The 22,736-nt window shown below is 46.4% G+C and overlaps 1 protein-coding gene across 7 annotated transcripts in view; it reads left to right on the top strand.

Annotated features, from left to right (window-relative positions):
* The first annotated feature begins 2,411 nt into the window (after window positions 1–2,411).
* Window positions 2,412–22,736, top strand: part of LOC144732126 (ankyrin-2-like) — a 252,711-nt gene continuing 232,386 nt past the window's right edge. For 4 of the 7 annotated variants that reach the window (XM_078613424.1, XM_078613425.1, XM_078613423.1 and 1 more), the window contains exon 1: window positions 2,422–3,032. In XM_078613424.1, the coding sequence (XP_078469550.1) occupies window positions 2,982–3,032 (51 nt within the window). In that variant the 5' untranslated portion in view covers window positions 2,422–2,981. Of the gene's footprint in view, window positions 3,033–22,736 lie in introns of all 7 variants that reach the window. The other 3 variants (XM_078613421.1, XM_078613419.1, XM_078613418.1) reach the window with 1 other exon arrangement.

The following is a 22,736-nucleotide window of genomic DNA, read 5'->3' as shown; positions in this document are numbered from 1 at the left end:
CAGTGTAACACATTCACCAAGTTACACGACATCTTCATTTATAATTCCAGCAAGCCGAACGAATTCACCAACATACTCTCGTACACCATCTCGCCATAACACACCGGTTATCAGTCGAGCGCACGAATCCCAGTCTTAACACACCATCCCGTTATATTGTTCCCATTGATCGATTTAATAACTCCGATAAAAATCCCGAGGTGCACAGTTTCTCCATTCTCATTCATCCATTGTTCCTCGCGTCCACATTTTTTGCGAAAAATATGCGGTCACTGCATACTTTGTGTGAAAGCATGGCACGTTCATTTTCATATATCAGTATAGCTGCCATGATTTAGAAATGTTTTATGTATTTATGGTTTTGCGATGTTTGATCTTAATTTTGGAGCTTTCGTGACTGCAGGAATTATTATTTGGTTCTTTTGGTAAAGTCACGTATAAAGATAAAATAATAAATTAAATACTAGCATACGACGTTTCGATTGCAACACAAGCAATCATCATCAGGTATAAATGAAATAGCAACAAAAAATCTAACCAGAAAACTATAGACAGACATATAAGCAGACAGATATCACCAAGATACATAGAGAGAGAGAGTAACACGGGCACAGAGAGGGAGATCGTCTCTGTGGCGAGGCCTTAAATAGACAGAGGGGGGCGGAGGCAGAGAGAGAGGGAGGGGTTAGAGAAAAAAATGTTTGATCTGTTTCGGCCTTGGTTTGTTTAAAATTATATTCATTATTTCCCTTATTTCGCCCTTCCACTCGTTGCTGTCTCCTCCCCAACCCTCTCGTGATCCCGAAGGTGCCGCCCCTCTATCACTGCCACTCATTCCGCAATGCTTCTAGCACGCCCCTACCATCTCAATCATTCTGTTCTGTCACCGGTTTTTTTTACGATGGTCAACGCCTTGAGTCAAGGCGAGATCTATAAGCATCAATTAGTTGGAATTTAAATAGGCGAGAACTAAAGAGGCCTGGGTCACCAATATTACAAAAGCGAAACACAGGATGAAGTAACAGCAATGAAGCACGAATATTCAAAATCAAGTCTCAAGATGAATATGAACTAAAGTCATAAACAAGCTCAACGAATGATAATTGGTTTTTTACCCTTCTATCTGGCAACAAAACTGACACCTTTTTTACAAGGAGTAATGTTTGCATTGACCACAATACCTGCAGTCATAATGCAAGCAAAAACATAACTCTGATAATGTGCACTCTCCTTGAAGTTGATTGGTCCACACCCGAGACAGCTTTCCTTAGAGCCTAGTCGCACATGGGTTGGACCAGATGACGCCAAAAAGCTCAACGAATGATATCTATTTGGAGAGACACGACTGAAAAACACCAAGAGTATGTGCATTCTTGATGAGGGTGGACTGGAATATAAATTATGAAATGTGTGGAAAGGACGAGTTGGGAGTGTGTTTAGATAACTGCCTTGCAGTACGTTTCAAATCGTGTTCTTTGTGCTGCTGAAAGGTGGCTCAGAAACACGGACGTCGATGAAGAAAATGGTGCAAAACCTGAAAAGCCAAGATGCAGTCTCGCTTGGAATTACCCTTAGACAGAAAGAGGCCACATGAATTAGAGATCATGGGTAAGCTCGAGACATTAATTTAAGATCAGTAGGTAATTTTTCGAAAAAAACCTAAGAATATGAATCCTTGCAGTCACGAAAGCTTCAAATCTAGAAACAGTAGGTAAGTGGGCTTGGGCCCACTTTTGTTCTTTCACCATCTCAATATAAAGGTAAATTAGGCGCAGCTGTGTAATAGTCTAACACACCATCACACACCATTCTCTCGCACACCACACTCAATCGTCTAACGCACACCATCACACACCATTCTTTCGCACACCACACCCCATAGTCTAACACACACCATCACACCCCATTATCACACCACACCCATTCGTCTAACACACCATCACACCACATTCTCTCACACACCACACCCAATAGACTAACACACACCATCACATACCACTCTCTCACACCACACCCAATAGTCTAACACACCATCACACCACATTCTCTCGCACACCACACCCAATAGTCTAACACACCATCACACCCCATTCTCTCACACACCATCACACCCCATTCTCTCACACACCATCACACCCCATTCTCTCGCACACCACACCCAATAGTCTAACACACCATCACACCCCATTCTCTCACACACCATCACACCCCATTCTCTCACACACCATCACACCCCATTCTCTCGCACACCACACCCAATAGTCTAACGCACACCATCACAGCCCGTTCCATCATTCACCAACCCCCTGTGTCGTCTTCACACACCCCGTCACATCCCATCGCCGTACCACCTCACGTCACCCACCCCGCCCCTCGCTCCCACCACCCCCATAACTCCGCCTCCTCCTCTCGGCAGACAAAATCGTCTGCGCGCCGGTCGCACGCCGTGGTCTGCGCCGTCTCTCCGTGCCGCTTGCGTGCGCGGGAGGCAGCACCGGTGAGCGAGTGAGTGACTCCCTCTTCCATTCGACAAACCAGCCAACAACCATCCAGATAGCCAGACGGACAGCTCGTTAGCCAGCCCGTACAGCTCACTGGCTAGCCAAGCCCGTTAGCCAGCCTCGTAGCTAGCTTAGCCTGCTAGCTACCAAACACCCAGCCAGATAGCCAGACATACATCCTCATCAGCTATCCAGCGAGCTGGATCGATAGCAAGTGAGTTAGCCAGCTGGCCGGCCAGTTCGTCAGGTCTCCCATCATCTCTCTCGGTGCGCAATTCCTGGCTCGGGTTCCATCATCATCATCATCACCGGGCTGCGGCATCGGGGAAGAAGAGAAGGAGGGGACAGAGCGCAGGTGGTGGTGGTGGTTGGCGGCGGTGGTGCTGGTGGTAGTGGTGGTGGGCGGCGGTGGTGCTGGTGGTGGTGGTGTAAGGGAGAGAGACAGACTTTGGCGAGGCTGCAGAAGCCGCAGGATCGATCATGGACGTGACGCCACCGCAAGGACTCGGAAGTCCCGACATCATGACACAGGTGAGACTCACCTTGCGTGCACCTCGCTGCATTTGACTGCATTTGACTGCACCTGAGCAGCCTGCATGTGGACGTGCGTGTTTATCTGAGCAACGTGTGAGTGTGTGTGTGTAACTGCAACATCAGTGACGATTATGTGAACCGGTCCCGGGCCTCCCCTAGGTCGACTCAGCATCAAATGAGTACCTGGTGCGGTGTGTAAACATCGCCACTAGGGAGATAAAGGCGGTCGGGCGTGGTGCTGGCCACCCACCCCCTCGTATACCGTTCCGGCCTTCATAGGTGCTCGCTAACAGCACTTGTCCCTACAGTCTGTTAAGGCTATACAGGGGATCTTTATCTTTATTTATTATTATTAACTGCGCGTGTACGTGATACACACAAGTACACAGACCTAATGATGTGTGTATACAGATTTGACTGTCTGACGCACACGTACACAAGAAGGCGTAGATGTGTGCATATGTGCATGTACACGCATGTGTATACACAAGATGGTGTGGATGTGCATGCGTGTACACACAAGTATCTGTCTACGCAACAGAGTACACGTGTGAATGTGTTTCATTGTGCATGTCAATGTATTTGACACACCCATACGACATGCGTGTATATGTGCGCATTCATACGTTTGCATGTGTGTTCACACATATGCACGTATGGTTTACTGTGTATGTAAACACATTCCTGCGGAGGGAGCTGGTAGGAACGTTGGGTTGCTCGGTCAATGGCCAGGGTCAACGGCGGCGTGGTGTATTCCGCAAATATACCCGACTGTGAGGGCGGGCACAACCCGGCGTGAGTAGGTTAAACGTTGAGTTTTATAAGGGCACCACGCGGTGACCAGCCCCTCCCCACCCAGCCCCAGCCCCATCCTCCCCACCCAGCTTCTCCCCACCCTCCCCACCCAGCCCCTCCCCACCCTCCCCACCCAGCCCCTCCCCACCCTTCCCTCCCCACCCAGCCCCTCCCTGCACGACGGACACAATAATCCCCTGTGGGCTGGTGTAACCAGGAGGTTCCTACCAGTATAAACACGTATATGTTTTACTCTTTATGTATGCATGCATGTATGTTTAAATGAGGTATTGAGTGACCTATATTATGATGATCACGTGGTGTTTATTGTATGTGTGTTCATGCACGATGTTATGCATGTGCGTATGTGTATGTATGTGTATGTATGCATGCACGTTTCTGCGTAAGCATGCAAGTTTCCACATGTTTGTACTGTTTCTGTGTGAATTTTGCTTGGCTACATCTTACTTGAAGTTTCTTTGGGGCAATGATTTGTCGTGTTGCACATGCACCATATGTGTGTGTACATATGGTGCATGCATTTGTATATTTATAGCTATCACTTCCCTACAGAGAAACAGTACAGTGTATTACAGGCAATGCCCGTTTTGCACAGCACATTTTGCATCTCCGCTGTACAGAAGGTTCATTACTCTAAACGTCGCCTATCATATATTCCTTCTTTTTAAGGCCACTGTTATTGAGGGATGTGTTGAGGAATTGTTTTTTGTCGAATGTTATTTGTGCTTCGTACACCACTGCCAACGCAGTACAATCACAACGTATAACTCAGCTCTAGATGTGGTGCCTTACTGATTGTTTGGTCAAATGACCGGCCCCTACTTACCGATTTGGCATGGAGAGGCCCTCATCCAGCAGTGGATTGACAAAAGGGCTGTACGTGTAGACTTGTGTGTGCTTGTTGTCCACTATCCTGGCACAGAGTCTGAGCTGGTAACGCATACAACTACTTCCATTCCAATACAGCATTTGCAGGACGTCACAATGATATTGAGACCGTTTACAGAACAGAGGCAGATCCGCCTCATTTCTGTTGCTCCATGTGGAGTGCATGAGTGCTGTTAGCGAGCGTCTATTAAGGCCAACAGTCTAGCCAACACAAACACGCTGCATTCATGCCTGCAATTTATTGATCTATCAATCTGCGTATGATGATGGCGATGTCGTATTCGTGTTCTGTTGATTGTTGTAAGTGAAGCACCCTGATTCGAATGACTCACAGCACGCACGCACTGCCAGCATCACTGCAGCAGTGGCCAGAGAGACTGCGTGCAACCACCACACTGCTGCAGGTAGACGTCACTTCACTCTCCACTTCTCCCCCCGCGCATTGCTCGACTTTGGAATTCCCTCCCATCGTCCCTTTTCCCAGGCTCTCATAATAACACTAATAACAACCTTGCTCAATTTTAAGAAAATTGTATGGATTATTATCCATGCATTGCCTTAACAGTGCTGTTTGCAGCTGGCCGTTTGAGCCTTTGGACGTGTGCTCAGCAACCGTGATGAAACAACAACAACACGTCGCCGGCTGCATGATCCAAAGAGCCGCGGTGAATTCACATTTCAAGTTGCGCGGTTACCCTGTGACTGTCTGGGGCACCGAGACATCCACAGGCATTTAGCGGTGACGCGGGCGGCCTCGCAGTGGCAACGAGTTCACCGTTTTTTGCAAGAGGTTCGTACGTATGTTAAACTTCTTTCGCGCCGTACGTAGCCAACTGTGCGGGGGAAGGACAACAAACTAAACACAAAAAGGCCTTCCAGATAAATTATTTTTAAATCTAGATGATTTAAAAGTGCGAAGCTCCAGTGGCTTCCTAATATCGGAAGGAAGAGCGTTCCAGACGGTTGCAGAAGCGCATCTGAAAGCGCAGCGTGATGCGGTGACCGTCTTTGTTCGATGGCCAGCCAAAAGCCGTTGCGAGGATGACCGGAGTTCGCGTGATGGTTCATGTTCCTTGACGAGAGGAGCAAGGTTCCGGTTCGAATCCAGAAGCCGCTCTGATTATTGCTGCGTACGTAATAACCAAAATGTTACTACGTGCCGTCTGCTTCACGGTGCGTGTTAAAGAGCCCGTGACATAATTTGCAAGCGTGTGTCGTTGTGTGCCAGCGTCAACAAGGTCCACATTTGCCAAATTCGCCAAGTTCGCAAATTTGCTCAGTTGGGATTATCCGTAGCAGCAGGTATCGCCCCCTACTGGCAGACGAATGCCCCAGGTCACTCTTACAAATGAGACTCCCCTGGTTTAACAAATGAAAGTTACGTAACCTATTGAATGATGGACTTCAGATAGCCATAGCAGAATAATTTGCCAGGTCATTGAGCAGCCCTGAAATGGGAGGGCACGGTGACAGTGGCATAGCGTCATTGGCATGGGTCCTTGTGCAAGGTATGACATGTGGCTGCTATCAAATTTCCCTCCTCCTTCATGACACAACGCCTGTGCCCCTAGGGTGCACATATGCCCTGGTGCAGACGCACCGCCTGTAAACGCAATGGCTGTGCACACTGGTACTGGAGTAAGAGAGGAATTTGTTTTTGGAAAAAAGTTACTCAATTCGGATTACCCTTAACAATCAGCGCCACCTATTAGAAAACAACAACTGGACAGGAACCTCCTGAGTCATGAGTCTCAGGCTTTCCTTGGTAAACAAGCATAATAATAATAATATATAAATAATAACCGTGTAGGAATTGTGGGAAGTGTTCATAAAGGAAGGCGGGGATGAGAGAAGTGAAGCAAACATAAGGGGCATTTTCTGGTCCCGAAATAAAATCATTTTCGCAAATATTAAGTATATGTTTGTAAGGTCGTCCTCATCATAATTGTTAATATTATCATCATCGTGATGATGATGATGATAATAATAAATAATAATGGCTCTGAATATCATCACCAAAATCAAAAATGATCTGGCAGAATCCAAGAACAACAGTAATAATTCATCAGGAAAGCCTCCTCCTGTCTGTGGTATTTCATCGGTTGCATTGCGGCTTTCACAGTTTTAGGTTTTTCTCCGGTTATACTTCACGAATTTGTCAAGTTCACACCTGTCCTAGTTGTCCCAGGTGCTCCCACTTGGTTCAAATATATAAACCTACTTTCTGAACAAACCAAAATTCTACGGAACCCTTTTTTTTATCAAGCCCAGATTCACAGTGAATATACTCCATATGTATATTCATCCATTGTCAATTACTTAGTTGTGCATTGGTCATTCCTACCTTGTATATCTGTCATGCAGGCCTTCCACCTCCACTGCCACTTACTCAGCAAGTGGAGGCAGCTCCTATTGATTTGCCTTATCACGGTCAGACTTATCGCACCGCGGTAATGAAAGGAAGATTTTCGACCAAATGTTAATGTTTGGCTTTGAAAGAAAAATGAAATGGCGCTCTACAATGTGGGTGCTCCTATCCGAAAGGAAATGAGCAAATACAAAACGTACCCGGGGAACCTTTCTAGAAGCCAATTACTTCCTCCCAAATTAATGGAATTGAGTTGATTTCTTACGCTTCATTGTGCTATTTGGGACTGTTCCCTGGGCAGGAGTTGTTGAGTATTATCCACGATCTCACGTGAGTGTGTAATCTGCAAGCACGACGGTACATGGTTTATGATTTACGCCGTTATTACAATTGCTGAATTCTACATCACCTTCTTTGCATGTAATTTCCCATCCCTCTTTTTGTGTTAGAGTGTGATTATTTATATATATATATACACAAACATGTTAACTAGTTATTTGGGTTTCCCAGGCATCATTCTATCCGGACAGTTATTCCAACATAAGTCAAAAGATCCTCTCCCCCCCCCCCCCCCCAATCGGAGCAATATTTCAGTATAATTGCTGGATTTCAAGTAATATGTTTCGTGTATTCTTGATATTGGTATCTGCCCGGAGCTCAAAAGTTTTCTAATCTGATACAAGCATTGCACGTGTATGGCACGTTTGGTCACAACATGTTGGGGAGGGGGGTGGAGGGAGGGGGGGAGGGTGGTGGCATTTGGACCTTTGTGCAGTCATGAATGATCCTTGTGCAAATCATAATCATAATGGTTATGAACTGTATCATAACCACCAATGTCATCATTGTGAATATGATCCTTGTCATAAATATTCATCGTTGATCATATCACCATCACCGTAATCGTCAATAACAGTTCTGAATGTCATAAATATTCGTCATTGTCATCATCATCATAATCAACCATCATGAATATTATCATCATTAAAGTTCGATTTAAAGCTTTCGTGACTGTAGGGATTCACATTCTTGGTTCTTTCGGCAAAGTCACGTAGAAGGGAAATAATACAATTAGAAAAAATTAGAAAATAAAATTCTCACGACGTTTCGGCCACAACGCAAGCAGCCGAAAGAACCAATAATATTATCATCGTTGTGAATATCATCATCATCATGACAGTCATGATCATCATACATTCTCTATCCACTGTTGAAGGGACAAACGATAACAGCATTCGTATGTGCGCATGCTTTGACATGCTCGCTCCCACAATGATCGATAACACCGGTGTTGTGGTGGTGTACGTGTATCCGTGTGTGTGTGTGCGCAACCAATGTGTAGCACCAGAACGCACATGTCCCCTTTAATAAAATATAGGCCACTCTGCCTGTCTCCCAGAGTCGCTCAATATGGATATGTTAACACTGGTCGCTCGCTTATTTCTGCGTGAAGGTGAAGTTGCTGAGCCACACCCAGACGGAGCCTGCATGGGACACACTTTCAGGCAGTACAGCAAGTAGTCTTGGCCTCTGTTCATCTCATGGCGACGCTCATAATGATTACGATTCCGATGTTGATGGTATTCGCAACGATGCATATTGATGATGCCAATGCTGATGATCTATGTTGATGACGATTATGATATTCTGTGCAGTGCAATTTCAGTGAAGTCCACTCTTCAGTGTGTATTTCACACTCTCTGGTTCTTCCGGTAAAGTCACGTAGATAGAAAAAAAAGAACACGACGTTTCGGTCGCAACACAAGCGCGTCCGTCATCATGACTGTACCGAAAGAGCCAGAGATTATGGATTCCTGCAGTCACGAAAGCTTCAAATCAAGATTGTATTCTCTCCATTTCACATCTGAATTCAAGGACACAATTTACTTGTTGTTCTATAACAATTATGATGCTCTCCCCATAACAACTTCCATGTTGGTCATGGGGGTTGTTTGACCATACTTCACCACGCTGAGCAGCGGGGTAACCAGGACCTTTTCAGATATCGCTCGCCACTGATGTTAGCCGTGGCTGGGAATTTAACGCACGTCGCTCGGTTTGCACAGCAGCGAGCTAACTGCTGCGCCACCACTCCACTCAAAATTGGATTGGTCCAACGTCGCATAGCACGACCCTCTTGTCAATGAGCGTCGAGACTCAAACGAGACACTCGTGGGGTACAGCAAATACATTACGTGGAGCAAGTGATGTTAGTTGGTGGGGGGGGTGGAGGCCGTTTGGAAGGGCACTGTGAAGGATGTTACGTGCGAACAAGGGTTTTTTATGTTCGGCAGAGCTACCCACGTGATCACTGCACTCGACGTTGCTATTCTGCAAGAATTATTGAAACATCTGCGGCGTTTCTGTGCCCGAGACCATTCAACCATTGTTGTCCATGATCTTGTCAAATCTTGGAGGCTAAGCAGGTTGAGCCTGGTTTGTACTTGGATATGAAACTCCCTGGGAATAATGAGAGGTTATTGTGGGCGATTGGGCTGTGATGTGGCCAGTTGATATCAGTCCGGCATTGGATTCTTGAATCCATCTGTTTGGAGCTTCAAGTGTTACCCCCTACATTTTCCAGGTGCAGTACTCTGGTTTCCTTCGACACGAAGCCGAACAAACATTAATGGGATTGGTCAAACATCCCAACGTAGAGGGACCCTCCTGAAAATAAGTCTTGGGAATCGGTTAATATTTCCTGGATAAATGAAGGGCATTGTCAACATGATGTCCATGAATGTTTCCTGTGCAGTGTCATTGATTTGCGGCGTGAATTCTGGAGTGCGGGCGTCTTGACCGTGTGAGTTCCAGCGTTTTCGATTGAACGAGACCACGTGGCATTACGTAAGGTGTCTGTAATCTCGTAAAATACAGAAGTGATGGGGATTGAGAGAGAGAGAGGCGTAATACCCACGGGGACACAGAGAAAGATCCCTGAACAGAATATTGGGGCAAGTGCTGTTAGCGAGCACCTATGAAGGCCGGAACGTCACACGAGGGGGTGGGTGGCCAGCACCACGCCCGGCCGCCTTTGTCTCCCAAGTGGTGACGTTCACACACCACACACGGTACTCTTTTGAGGCTGAGTCGATCTAGAGGAGGCCCAGGACCAGTTCAGATAATCGTCACTGGCGTTAGCCGTGAGCGGGAATCGAACTCGAGTGGCCATGTTCGTAGCGCAGCGCGCTAACCACCACAGTAAATTCCAGCCCTGAGAAAAAAATATACAGTTTTACATGCGATGAAAACAAAGAGGATAAAGAAGTCCATTACAGTCCTTAGAAAGCCAAATGGAGTTCACAAGATGTCACAAACAGCTCACGAAAGATCCAACGCAGAAGTTCCTTGGCTTCGGTCAACCGTGGAGCTTCTGGGCCATAACCTCCTGCACTCTGTCCACTGGACAAACCACGTGGCAGCAGCTGATGCGGATACTCGATAAGGCAGAAATTGAAAATTAAAAAAAACCTCTCCGTTGAGCGACTGTGGGTCACCCAGAAGTGACCCCGGCATCTATAGCGGCTCAATGCCCCGATTCACAAACAGAAGGAGGTCTCGCAGCGGTACACGCCACTACTCCTGACGCAATCATTCAGCTTAACCATCTTTAAGACATATTCTTGGTTCTTTCGGTAAAGTCACGTAGAAGGGAAATAATAAAATAATATCAATATAAAACAATACAAATTCTCACGACGTTTCGACTGCAACACAAGCAATCGTCATCAGGTGTGAAATCCACAGCAAGAAAAACTGAAAGAACCAAGAATATGAATCCCTGCAGTCACGACAGCTTTAAATCAAAATTCACCTTCAAGACGTTTTCTTGTTCATGTTTTTGTTTGTTGCGGTTGCACCCGATTCAAGAGCTGAATGGCTCACAGGGCTATACCAAATAAATGAAACTGAAAAAAACCCTGAAACCTCTACATCAGCATCACTAAGAAAGTGACTCACGAAGTAATTCTAACATCAACTATACGGTGTCATACTCTCACACGAGGTAGTTCACTGCGAGATACTGAACTTGAATTGGAAATGTCGTCACCTCGTGACAGCGTGCTGATAACACAGTTGGAATATAGTTTGGGGGGGAAAGGCAAAAACCAAACTCACACAGACAAAGACAAAGGCAACATAGGCCACTGGGGCATGTGCTGTTAGCGTGCATCTGTGAAGGCCAGCACAACACATACGAGGGTGGTGTGGTCATCAACACGTCCGGTCACTTTCGTCTCCCCAGTCCTGATGTTTACACTGCACCAGGTACCCACATAAGACAGCGTCGTCACTGGCGTTAGCCGATGCTGGGAATCGAACCCAGGTCGACGGGTTCATAGTGCAGAACGCTAACCACTCGGCCACGGTTCCCCACGCTCGTACAGCACACGGACTCGCACAACGGGCAGATGAAGGATGGCATGCGAGAGTGTCGTTTGTGCCAAGGGAATGCAATTCCAGTGCTTTTCACAAAACAGCCATTGTTGCACTCGCGATGCCATTATAATTAATCACTCCAGGAGAAAACTAAACAAAGTGCATCGGCGGTGTGATCACATACCAACGTTTCATGGGACTTAAACAAAATTGAGTTTGCTGTAAATCATCGCACGCTTTGAGATGCGCTTCAGGAGCCGTCTGGAACGCTCTTCCGATATTAGGAAAGCCACCGGAGTTATCCACTTTTACATAATCTAGGGTGACAACTCAATAATTTAGAACTGAATTTTGTGTTTAGTTGGGTGTCCTTCCCATGCACCTCCGATTAGCACGTAATTTTTACTCGCAGAATTACGATGCGAAAGCAGTGCAACATACATATCATGTTCTTGGTTCTTTCGGTAAAGTCACGTAGAAGGGAAGTAATAAAATCATAAAAATAAAACATAATAAAATAATTCTCACGACGTTTCGGCCACAACTCAAGCAGCCGTCCTCAGGTGAAGACAGACCTGGCCACAACGCAAGCAGCCGTCCTCAGGTGAAGACCAGGTCTGTCTACGTGACTTTACCGAAAGAACCAAGAAGATGAATCCCTGCAGTCACGAAAGCTTTAAATCGAAATACATATCATGGGTAGGGGTAAAACAGGTCGGTGTGAAGGGAATTGGGTACTGCACTACGAATCTTGCCGCCCGAGTTCGAATCACGGCCGTGCTTTAACATCAGTGGCGCACGATATGATCGAAGTTGGTTGATCCCGGACTCAATACGACTGTCATCATGTCCAGTGTTGTAAAGGGGACTCACCCTGCCACATCTTGATAATCATGCACACGCGTAACGTGACCACATTCGCCGTGATCGCGCACATCATTTATACGCGCAGAATTACACCATTAAATATTTCGTTCTGTTTGCTGCACCAATCGTGGCTTTAAAACGCGATGTTACCTCCTAATGGGTTCACACAGCGGTAAATAATTAAGTAGGAAAATAGTAATTCTCGAGCCGGAATCTCATACATTATTGCCACGGGTATACCATTCTGTAGGCCCGATAATTCGTGGGTGTGTTGCAGAGAAAGATGACCTCGAGGATGGAAGCAGTATTAAAGACGATGATGCACTCATCGCTATGGCCCATTTCCCTCCTATCAAACTTGTCCTGAAAGTGCCTTTTAAATTTAGCCCATCTTACGGTGCATTACCAGATTATATATATATACTTATTTGAAGGTTGATTTGTATTCTTACTTTTTCTAAAGGATGCGGCCGTGGTATAATGGTCAGGGCACTGGACTTGGGGGGACACGGTGGCTAGGAGATGTTAACTACCTCGCCTGGTATACAGGAGGTCGTGGGTTTTATCCCGACTTCGATGCCTGCTGCTGTATATTTGGAGTTTGCGTGTTCTCCGAGTCCTCCGGTTTTTCCCTCCAACATTTAGAAACATACGTTTAGAGTATTTAGTATTTAGCTGCTATACATTTCCACATAAGCCACTTCGTTGCGCTATGATGTGTCGCCAGGTCGCTTCTGAAAAAGAACGATATAGTTACATTTTTTTAGTTTTACTTCCAATGTAGAGGTCGACAGTTCGATTCGATCTCCCGGCTCGCCACCGAGCCTCTGCCCACCCACCCCGGAATTTGTGCCGTGCTTGAGTCTTAACTTGAAGCCTCCACTCCCCCTACCCCACACCCCCCACCCTCATTGTCTCTCCTCCCTCGCTCCTCCCCACGCTTCTCTTGCCTATATGGCCTCTTGTTGCAGAAGCCCCTTTTGCCCACTTCAGCAATTGTTTCTTGCTGTGGTTGTCCCATCTGATGACGGACGCTTGTGTTGCTGCTCGATCTGTAGGTCGTGTGTGGTGGGGTAAAGTATGGGCGCTCTCTTCCAAGACGTCTGGTCAGTGTGGGTGGCGTTTGTCCAAGTACCCTCTAGATGGGCTCTCCTGAGCTCTCTCTAGCGAGGAGGAGGGCCTTTCCGTCGGCAGACGCGTGTGTTCAACCACCACCACAACCGTGGTAAACCACCACCACCACTACCACCACACTGTGGTAAACCATCACCACCACCACCACCACCACTACCACCACACTGTGTTCAACCACCACCACCACCACCACACTGTGTTCATCCACCACCACCACACTGTGTTCAACCACCACCACACTGTTTAGTTTGCTGTCTGTCCCCCGCACCTCCGATTAACACGGTTGGCTACGTACGGTGTGAAAGAAGTTCAACATACATACACATACTCTGCTACCCAGAGAAAATGCTTTCCCTTCCTAAATTGTTTCTCTTCAATTCGCCACCAGATGAATCGCGTGCACAGCCACCACCACGCCCACGCAACTCGCCACGTCTCCCAGCCTCACTGCATCGCTCCTCTCGCTTGCGTGTGCCATCATTCACTCGCTTGTTCACTCACTCGCTCACTCGCTCATGCACTCACTCGCCCACTCACTCACTCGCCCACGCACTCACTCGCACACTCACTCACTCGCCCATTCACTTACTCGCTCATTCACTCACTCGCACATTCACTCACTCGCACATTCACTCACTCGCTCATTTACTCACGCACTCGCTCATTCATGCACTCACTCACTCATTCACTCACTCGCTCATGCACTCACTCACTCATGCACTCACTCGCTTGTTCACTCACTCGCTCATTCACTCACTCGCTCATGCACTCACTCGCTCATGCACTCACTCACTCATTGACTCGCTTGTTCACTCACTCACTCATTCACTCACTCGCTCATGCACTCACGTTTGCTCACTCATTCGCATCTCTTGCTTGTGCCATCACTCCGTTTGTTCACTCACTCAATCGTGCACTCACACATTTGCTTACTCACACGCAAACTCATGCACTCTCATTAATTAATGTGATAACTCATGTACACACTCATGCACTCATCCATGCACACACGAACTCACGCATGCACTCACGCAGTCACTCTTTTTTTCCTTCCTCCTTCCATCCCACAAGCATTAGCTCACTCCACCCCTCACTCCCTCTCACTCATTCGCTCTCACACCCATGTGCTAATTAGTGTACATTCCAATATGCAGGAAGCAAAGGGCAGTGCAAATTTGGGACAAATATTACCTTTGTCGGCAATAAACATTCTAAGACGCAGGTCCTTTCAAGTTGAAAGTAGCAATTGGGGCCAATAGTCAACACTTCTCCAGACACACACACACCCACGCAGAGAGACGTACACACATATATCTGCGCACACACACAAACTCCCTTTCATGTGAAAGTGTGTCATTTCATTGGAAAGTGTATTGCCCCGCGTCATACATTGAGCCGTATTTAAGTGCAAGGTGTCTGTTTTTTAAGTGCCAGTGGTGGCACTTCTTAAATAAATCTGGGCAAACAAACGAGTTCTATTTTTAACCGTTTCTTAAATGCCACTGTCACGTGACCGCTGCGCAATATAGGCGTTTGGTTTTACAAATTCACTGGTGCAACTTATGCGACTTTACCTTCACAATCCGGTGGGGGGGAAGGGTCGGGGCGGGGGGCATTCCCATATAATGAATGTTATTTACAAAATAATAATAGTAAGAAAACACTAGTTAATTTTTATCTAGCAGTTGTTGGATAAATGTCTTTCCACGGCGTGTTGGTCAAAGGGGTTGTTTGACCATACTTCACCCCACTGAGCCGTACTGCCTGATGCAGTGGGGGGGGGGGGCTGAGGACCGGCGTAGAAAATCCTCACCACTTGTTAACCGTGCGTGGGCAGTGCGCTAACCGCTGCACCACCACTCCACCACCACTCCACCCAGCAGTCGACTGTACTTGTACTTAAGATGTTGCATTTAACGTTCTGACCTGCCCCTACTGGACATCTGTGAGTAACAGCTTTATAGCTAATCGGATTCCTCCAGGATAAATAGATATTGTGATTCTGAAGATGGGATTGGTTCATGCGAGTAAGTCGGTGAACGAGCGAGTGAGGGATAGGGCGAGGAAATGAGTGAGTGGGTGAGTCATTGACTGAGTTTATGAATGAATGGATGAATGGATGAGTGATACATTGAGTAAATGTGGGAATCAGGGATCTAATTAGGAATCCACTGAGTGAGTGAATGAGTTTGTGAATGAGGAATGCAGCAAGTGAATGAATGAGCAATTAAAGGATGGAGTGAAGATGTCTCCCGGTGTGAGTGGATGTGCGAGTGATTGAGTTTATAAATTTAAAAGTGAGTGGGAGAGAGATGCAGGATGTGAGTGAATGAGTACGTCAGGAATGAGTTAAACGACTTTGTGTAAGTGATTGAGTTCATGAATGAGTGGGCGAATGCTTTAGTTTATGAAGGAGTGAGTGAGCGATGGAGCGAATAAGTGAGTGCGTGAGTGATTGAGTTTATGAATAAATGAGTGAGGGACACTGCATTAGTTTATGAATTACTGAGCGAGTAAGTGCGTTCGTGATTATAATTTATGAATGAATGAGGGACACTGCATGAGTTAGTGAATGAGCAAGCGAGTGGGTGTGCTAGTGATTGAGTTTATGAATGAATGAGTGAGGGACACTGCATTAGTTTATGAATTACTGAGCGAGTAAGTGCGTTCGTGATTAGAATTTATGAATGAATGAGGGACACTGCATGAGTTAGTGAATGAGCAAGCGAGTGGGTGTGCTAGTGATTGAGTTTATGAATGAATGAGTGAGGGACACTGCATTAGTTTATGAATTACTGAGCGCGTAAGTGCGTTCGTGATTAGAATTTATGAATGAATGAGGGACACTGCATGAGTTAGTGAATGAGCAAGCGAGTGGGTGTGCTAGTGATTGAGTTTATGAATGAATGAGTAAGGGACACTGCATTAGTTTATGAATTACTGAGCGAGTAAGTGCGTTCGTGATTAGAATTTATGAATGAATGAGACACTGCATGAGTTAGTGAATGAGCAAGCGAGTGGGTGTGCTAGTGATTGAGTTTATGAATGAATGAGTAAGGGACACTGCATGAGTTTATGAATGGGTGTGCGAGTGGGTGAAAACACATGGAGCGAGAAAGTGCGTTCGTGTGAGAAGCTTTGAAGGGCCCTTCTCTCGAGCCTCAAGCCCACGCGCTCAATGCCGATTGGGTCGTTGCCTGTGACGTCACACTGGTGACGTGTTGGAGACGTCACACACACGAGGGTTTCTGGGTCTCTACAAGAATTTGTAAAAATTAACCCGTAAAACAAAGTTTTTCACTATAAATCCTTTATATGCGTGGCATCGGTTTTATTTTATTATTCATTTCTGTTTATCTTGAGTAAGAGTTTCATTTTTATCACATTGGTATTTTAAATTAAATATGAAAAAAAATTCCTAAAAAGTGGAAAATTTTTGAAAAAAATTTTTCACGAAAATAATTTGTCACGCACAACGAAGTCTGTGTGCAAAATGTCAGCTCGATTGGATCACGGGAAGTGGGTTAAAAAAACGACCGAAAGATTTGCACGGTCGTAAGCGCGCAAGCAAGCAAGCAAGTGAACTTAATATAAAGGATTTAAAAAGGGCACAGACGTAGTCGGGCCTCTTCCGGATGGGGGCTCAGGCCGACGGCAAAGCGTGGATTTATTTAAGCGGCGCGATGACCCACTGAGATAACATGTCACCGTTTGTGCGCCGATGCAAATAATTACCTTAATCATTCCACGTTAGTGCCATGAGCTCTTTCATTTGCTGTCGCGTTGGTCGCTAATGTTTGTGTGGTCGCCTACACACGCGCACATACCACACGTCTTAGTGCCGTCATGGAAAATTTGATTTATGTTTTTGTTTTACAAATTTGCCTGAAGCTTGCAAGATTGAATGCCACGCAGAGAGATGTATTTTGGGACATCGGCTTGTCGCAAATATGATGCGGGTGATGATCACATCAAAACGATCATTTATTATCGTGATGATGATAGCCATAACAATCATTAACGATGTTTCTGCCGATGTCGTGAGTGCATGTTCAGCGTTATCGCAGCTCAAATTCCCAGCTTTAAGGGCATCACAGCCAAAAAGGATACATTTTCTCAAAAGCACTCACAACTGAATACAATTAAGTCGTTTGCAGCTCGGGGTAATTCTTGATATGCCTGTGAGGCTTCGGGACTAATTGCTCGCTGGCTTGTGAATAACCATCCTGCGTAAACACTGGAGGCAAGAACGCGGAGACACGCGCGTTCCTGATGACCGTGCAATGGCTGCGATCCAGGCACTGACTCCCCACCCCACCATTGCCCTCTCGGTCCTCAAATAAAGCAACCCATTCTCACCGCCCCATAGCGGACAAAGACAAAGATCGCCCCGTTGCCCCCCCCCCCCCCCCCGTATGGCCTTCAGAAGACTTTTGGGTCACGTGCTATTAGCGAGTGCCTATGAAGGGCAGCACGACACACGAGGGGGTGGGTGGCCAGCACCACGTCCGGCCGCTTTTGTCTCCCTAGCGGCGATGTTTACTACACACCGCACCCGGTACACATTTGAGGCTAAGTCGACTTACAAGAGGCTCAGGACCGGTTCAAATAATTGCCACCGGTGTTGGCTGCGAGCGGAAATCAAACTCGAGTCGTCGGGTTGGTAGCGCAGCGCGCTAACCACTGCATTACCGCTCCCCACACGACCGAACACTACCGCCACCATCACCATACAACGACACCCGCCCACGCATACTCACGACACGGACAACAAACCACTCTGCGTACCCAGCCAGGATGGTGCCCGCTGGGCAGCCCAGCCATCCTCGAGCGAGAATGGCACTAGCGAATGTACCCAGACGAGCACGGTTTATCCCTCGCATAGCAATGAAGAGGAGAGGGCCTTGTTGTTTTTGTACACGAAGCTATTATCCCTCTGCAAGATTTCTCAGTTGCACCATAAATTTTGGAACCTTAGAGGTGCTGTTTGTGAAGAGCGAGATCCCAGCCAGTTGGGGAGAGAGAGAGAGGGAGGGAGAGAAAGAGAGCGATGCAAATTATCATCACGTGGAAGCTAGATGTAAGAAAATTGTGTCGGCTTAGAAAAACAACGTTATAAATTTTGTCCAGCTAATGAATGTCCAACATCCCCAGAAGCAGCGCATGCACGCATGCACACACACACACACAGGCCGCTCTGTCTGCTGCAGTGTGAGCGTGAGAGATTCCTTTCGCAATAGCTGGCCATTGTGTGTGCCACTCTGTTCGCCCAAACACCAAAATACCTGCCACGAAACTTTAAAAGGAATAATCAGTCTCGTCGTTATAATAAGAAGAATAACAATGATAGCAATTCTCTTTATTTATCCAGGAATGCCTCGCGAAGTCTCGGGACTCACTATTCGAAGGGTCCCGCTACTTTGGAATCTTTGTCTGATTCCTATTTTGGAAAATGCTTACTAATGCTATTAGTAATGTCGGTACTTGCTCGTGTAATTCCCTTTCTGGGGTCTATCTTGCAAAATAGCCGTTGACAGCGACCTTTCACCTGTTTAAATGAAGGACTTTAAATTGTAAAGTTTAGCTAAATTTCGTAAAACTAATTTTAGGTGCCGATTTCATATGGGAGGAAAGCAACACACCCAGAGAAATCCCAGAGATGAAGTTCTAAAAGTCCACACAGAAGGGTTCACGAACTCACTTGATCAAGTGGAGTTCCGTTTTCTGGCCACTTCACACACAGCGAGATTGAAAGCTCCACAAATCTGCTAGATCCGCCAAATCCGTGCCTGTAAAGCACGCGATTACAAGTGGAATGAATGCCTTGATAATCATATCGACTTTGGTCCAACACAGTGTCACACCCAGCCAAACATTCTGGGCAGGAAGGGGGTACATTGTTAACCTCCCAGGAGTACCAAGTCAGAAATAAGTTTTCCGATCTCATAATTTATTCTCATTCAGCGGCCAGTACTGAATCGATGTATGACACGTATTTAAAATGAAATATCCATGACGCTTAACGATGTATTTATTTACAAATGCACATTTAAACAAATGAAAAGTGTGCAAAGAGGCGTGGAGAGATGCGTGCTTGCCCGGATTTGCATTGAGAGACAACAAGAGGAACGCGTGGATTACAGATCACAATCAGGTTAAAGACAACATTGAGAATGCCAAATAGTTGATTGGCTTGGGCAGGAGTTGTCGCTGGAAGGGATGATAGTCGTGAATATTGACTGAGTGAGAGCCAAACAATCGCATACTTCCGAAAGATCAGCCACCATGGAGATGGAGCTGTGATATCAGCGCGCGTGCTGATGCTGTGTGGATTGTTACATCTCTGGATCGCGGGAGACGTTGGCGGCTTGGGCAGGCCTTCATCCAGCAGTGGATTGACAATGGCTGATGATCATGGTCATTCATGAAATGTCTCCAATATGATCTTAATTTTGGAGCTTTCGTGACTGCAACACGTGACGCATTTAAGGCCACGCCATAGAGACGATCTCCCTCTCTGTGCCTGTGTTACTCTCTCTCTCTATGTATCTTGGTGATATCTGTCTGCTTATATCTCTGTCTATAGTTTTCTGGTTAGATTTTTTTGTTGCTATTTCATTTATACCTGATGATGATTGCTTGTGCTGCAATCGAAACGTCGTATGCTATTATTTAATTTATTATTTTATCTTTACGTGTCTCCAATATGGTCTATGACGTAGAAGAGGCTTCTGAAATATTCGTGGAGTGGGTGGGCAACTGGCCCAAGAGCCCCCACCCCCCAACCTGTAGGGTGTGACTGTGGACATCCGTGAAAAAGAGCTTCATAGCTCATCGGATTCCTCCAATTTAAAAAAGATTCTAACTCGGCTTCCGCAGATGATCATCTGATTTCTCTCTCATGTATTGTCACCTGCGTATTTTTGAAGCGATATTCATAGCAGAGGTCGCAACTGGGTACCCGATACCCGTACCCTAACCGATACCCGGCTACCCGTACCCGGCCGGGTACGGGTACGGGTACCCGTTTGCGACCCTGGCGCGGCTGGGTACGGGTAGGCCGTGAGTCACTAGTGAGTAACCGTTTGTCACTCATTTCCCAACGTCTTGTCTCTTCTCACAATTCAAGTTCCTAGAATCAACCCACCCGCGCCTGCAACATGGCTTCATCCCAGAGGTCGCAATCGGGTACCCGATACCCGTACCCGGCCGGGTACGGGTAGGGTACGGGTACGGCCGGGTACGGGTACCCGTTTGCGACCCTGGTGCGGCCGGGTACGGGTACGGGTAAGGAATCAAAACCCGTTTGCGACCTGTGATTCATAGCCCCAGCAAAAACCAAAAACACCCCAATCAAAACGCATGCGTGGACCACACGTGACGCATTCGAATTATCTCTGACGCCACTCGTGAATGTGAGCACGGCAGGGATGCAATTCAACCGACTCCTCCTCAGCCAGGCTCGTTGATGGGTCTGGCAGGAGCGGCGTTGATTCTTTTTAATCAAACTGGGACGGGGCATGGCTTTTAAATCGCCCTTGAGTTGTGCCAACAACTTCAAGATGTCATTATTACTCTGTGTATACCGTTACCTGACTCGTAGAATTAAGAACGTCCGTTTCATTTCAGTTCTTCGCCATGATTGTAGACGATGAATATGTCCGTATGTTGAATTTCTTTCGCACCGTACCTGGCAAACCGTGCTAATCAGAGATGCGGGGGTAGGACAACAAATGAACACAAAAAATGGGAACAAGAGTTATCACGAAAAAAGTGAATTGCTACGCAAAAGGCAAAGACGAAGATCCCCTGATAGCCTCAACAGACTGTTGGGGCAGGTGCTGTTAGCGAGCACCTATGAAGGCCGGCACGACACACGAGGGGGTGGGTAGCCAGCACCACGCCCGGCCGCCTTTATCTTCCCAGTGTTGACGTTTACACACCACACCAGGTACTCATTTAAGGCTGAGTCGACCTAGGGGAAGCTTATGACCGGTTCAAATAATGGTCACTGGTGTTGGCCGTGAGCTCGAACTCGGGCGGCCGGGTTCGTAGCGCAGCGCGCAAATCGCTAAGCTACCACACACAAATACACGCATTACGCGTATGAACAAATCACATGGAATGCACCCGATCTCGTCTGGGTTTCAGAATCTAAGCAGAGTTGGGCTTGGATAGTGCTTGGGTGGGCGACCACCACGGACACAACTGGCTGTCATAGACCTTGAGGCTACGATGTGGGCAGCAGAGAGCGGTGCAGCAAAATTCATCGTTGTACTCTATTTCTATTTACCTACATCTATGCTCTCCACCTTCAGCAACCTTAGCTAACCGGCGTGGTGAAGTATGGTCAATAACCACCACGACCCGCACGGTGTACAGAGACCCTTTTCCAGCAGTGGGTTGATGAAGGGCTGCACACGTGCTTTCTATAATGTAAGCCTTGCGTTTTCTCTCTTTCTCTTGGATTCAGTCTGTCAATCACTGCTCTTGAGTATTATAACACTGGTCAACACACTTTTTCTGGCATGAGGTATTCCAACGGTTTTAATGTAATTTTGGGGTGCTGATTCCAAATCTGGCATCAGTTTTTGTCTATCACATCAGGTTTTTGAGATATCAAATATTGCATTTTCAATAAAAACTGCAGAAGAAAAATATTAAATAAATGTGGATATCTACATAAAATAATATTATAAACACACTATCCTAAAAATACAGCACCATATTTTAACACTAAAGCAGTCACTGACTCGCAACAACTTACAATCATAAGTGATAGAGTTAATTTCGGGTAAAATCAATGAAAATGGGGTATGCCGATAGCATAAAAATGATGCGACAGAGCAAATATGAGATCAGATTTGGAATCAGAACCCTGAAATTAGTCTAAAACAGCTGCAAAAGTCCAGGCCAGAAAAAAAATGTTTTTTTTGTTGACCAGTGTAATTTAGCAAGGGCTAACTCTCACCAGAAGCAACCAGTGTTGATGAAGGGTTTCATACCACCTAGGCCCCCCCCCAAAAAAAAAAACCTGTAACCGAAAATCACACGATGCAGTTTTGTTAATGAGTGTAACTTAAAAAAAATATTCACCCAGTCCATAATACCGCCTCGTGCCATCTGTATGTACGTATGTTGAACTTCTATCGCACCATACGTAGCCAACCGTGCTGATCGGTGTTGCGTAGGGTTTTGCGGTTGTGCTGTGTTTTCGCGTTGTACCAAATTCAGAGTTGTAGAATTCT

This window comes from Lampetra planeri, chromosome 41 (assembly GCF_965212315.1).
Source record: "Lampetra planeri chromosome 41, kcLamPlan1.2.h2, whole genome shotgun sequence".
In the NCBI taxonomy this organism is placed as follows: Eukaryota; Metazoa; Chordata; class Hyperoartia; order Petromyzontiformes; family Petromyzontidae; genus Lampetra; species Lampetra planeri.
The sequence above is the reverse complement of the archived record's forward strand: the minus strand, read 5'-3'. Positions and strand labels throughout refer to the sequence as shown.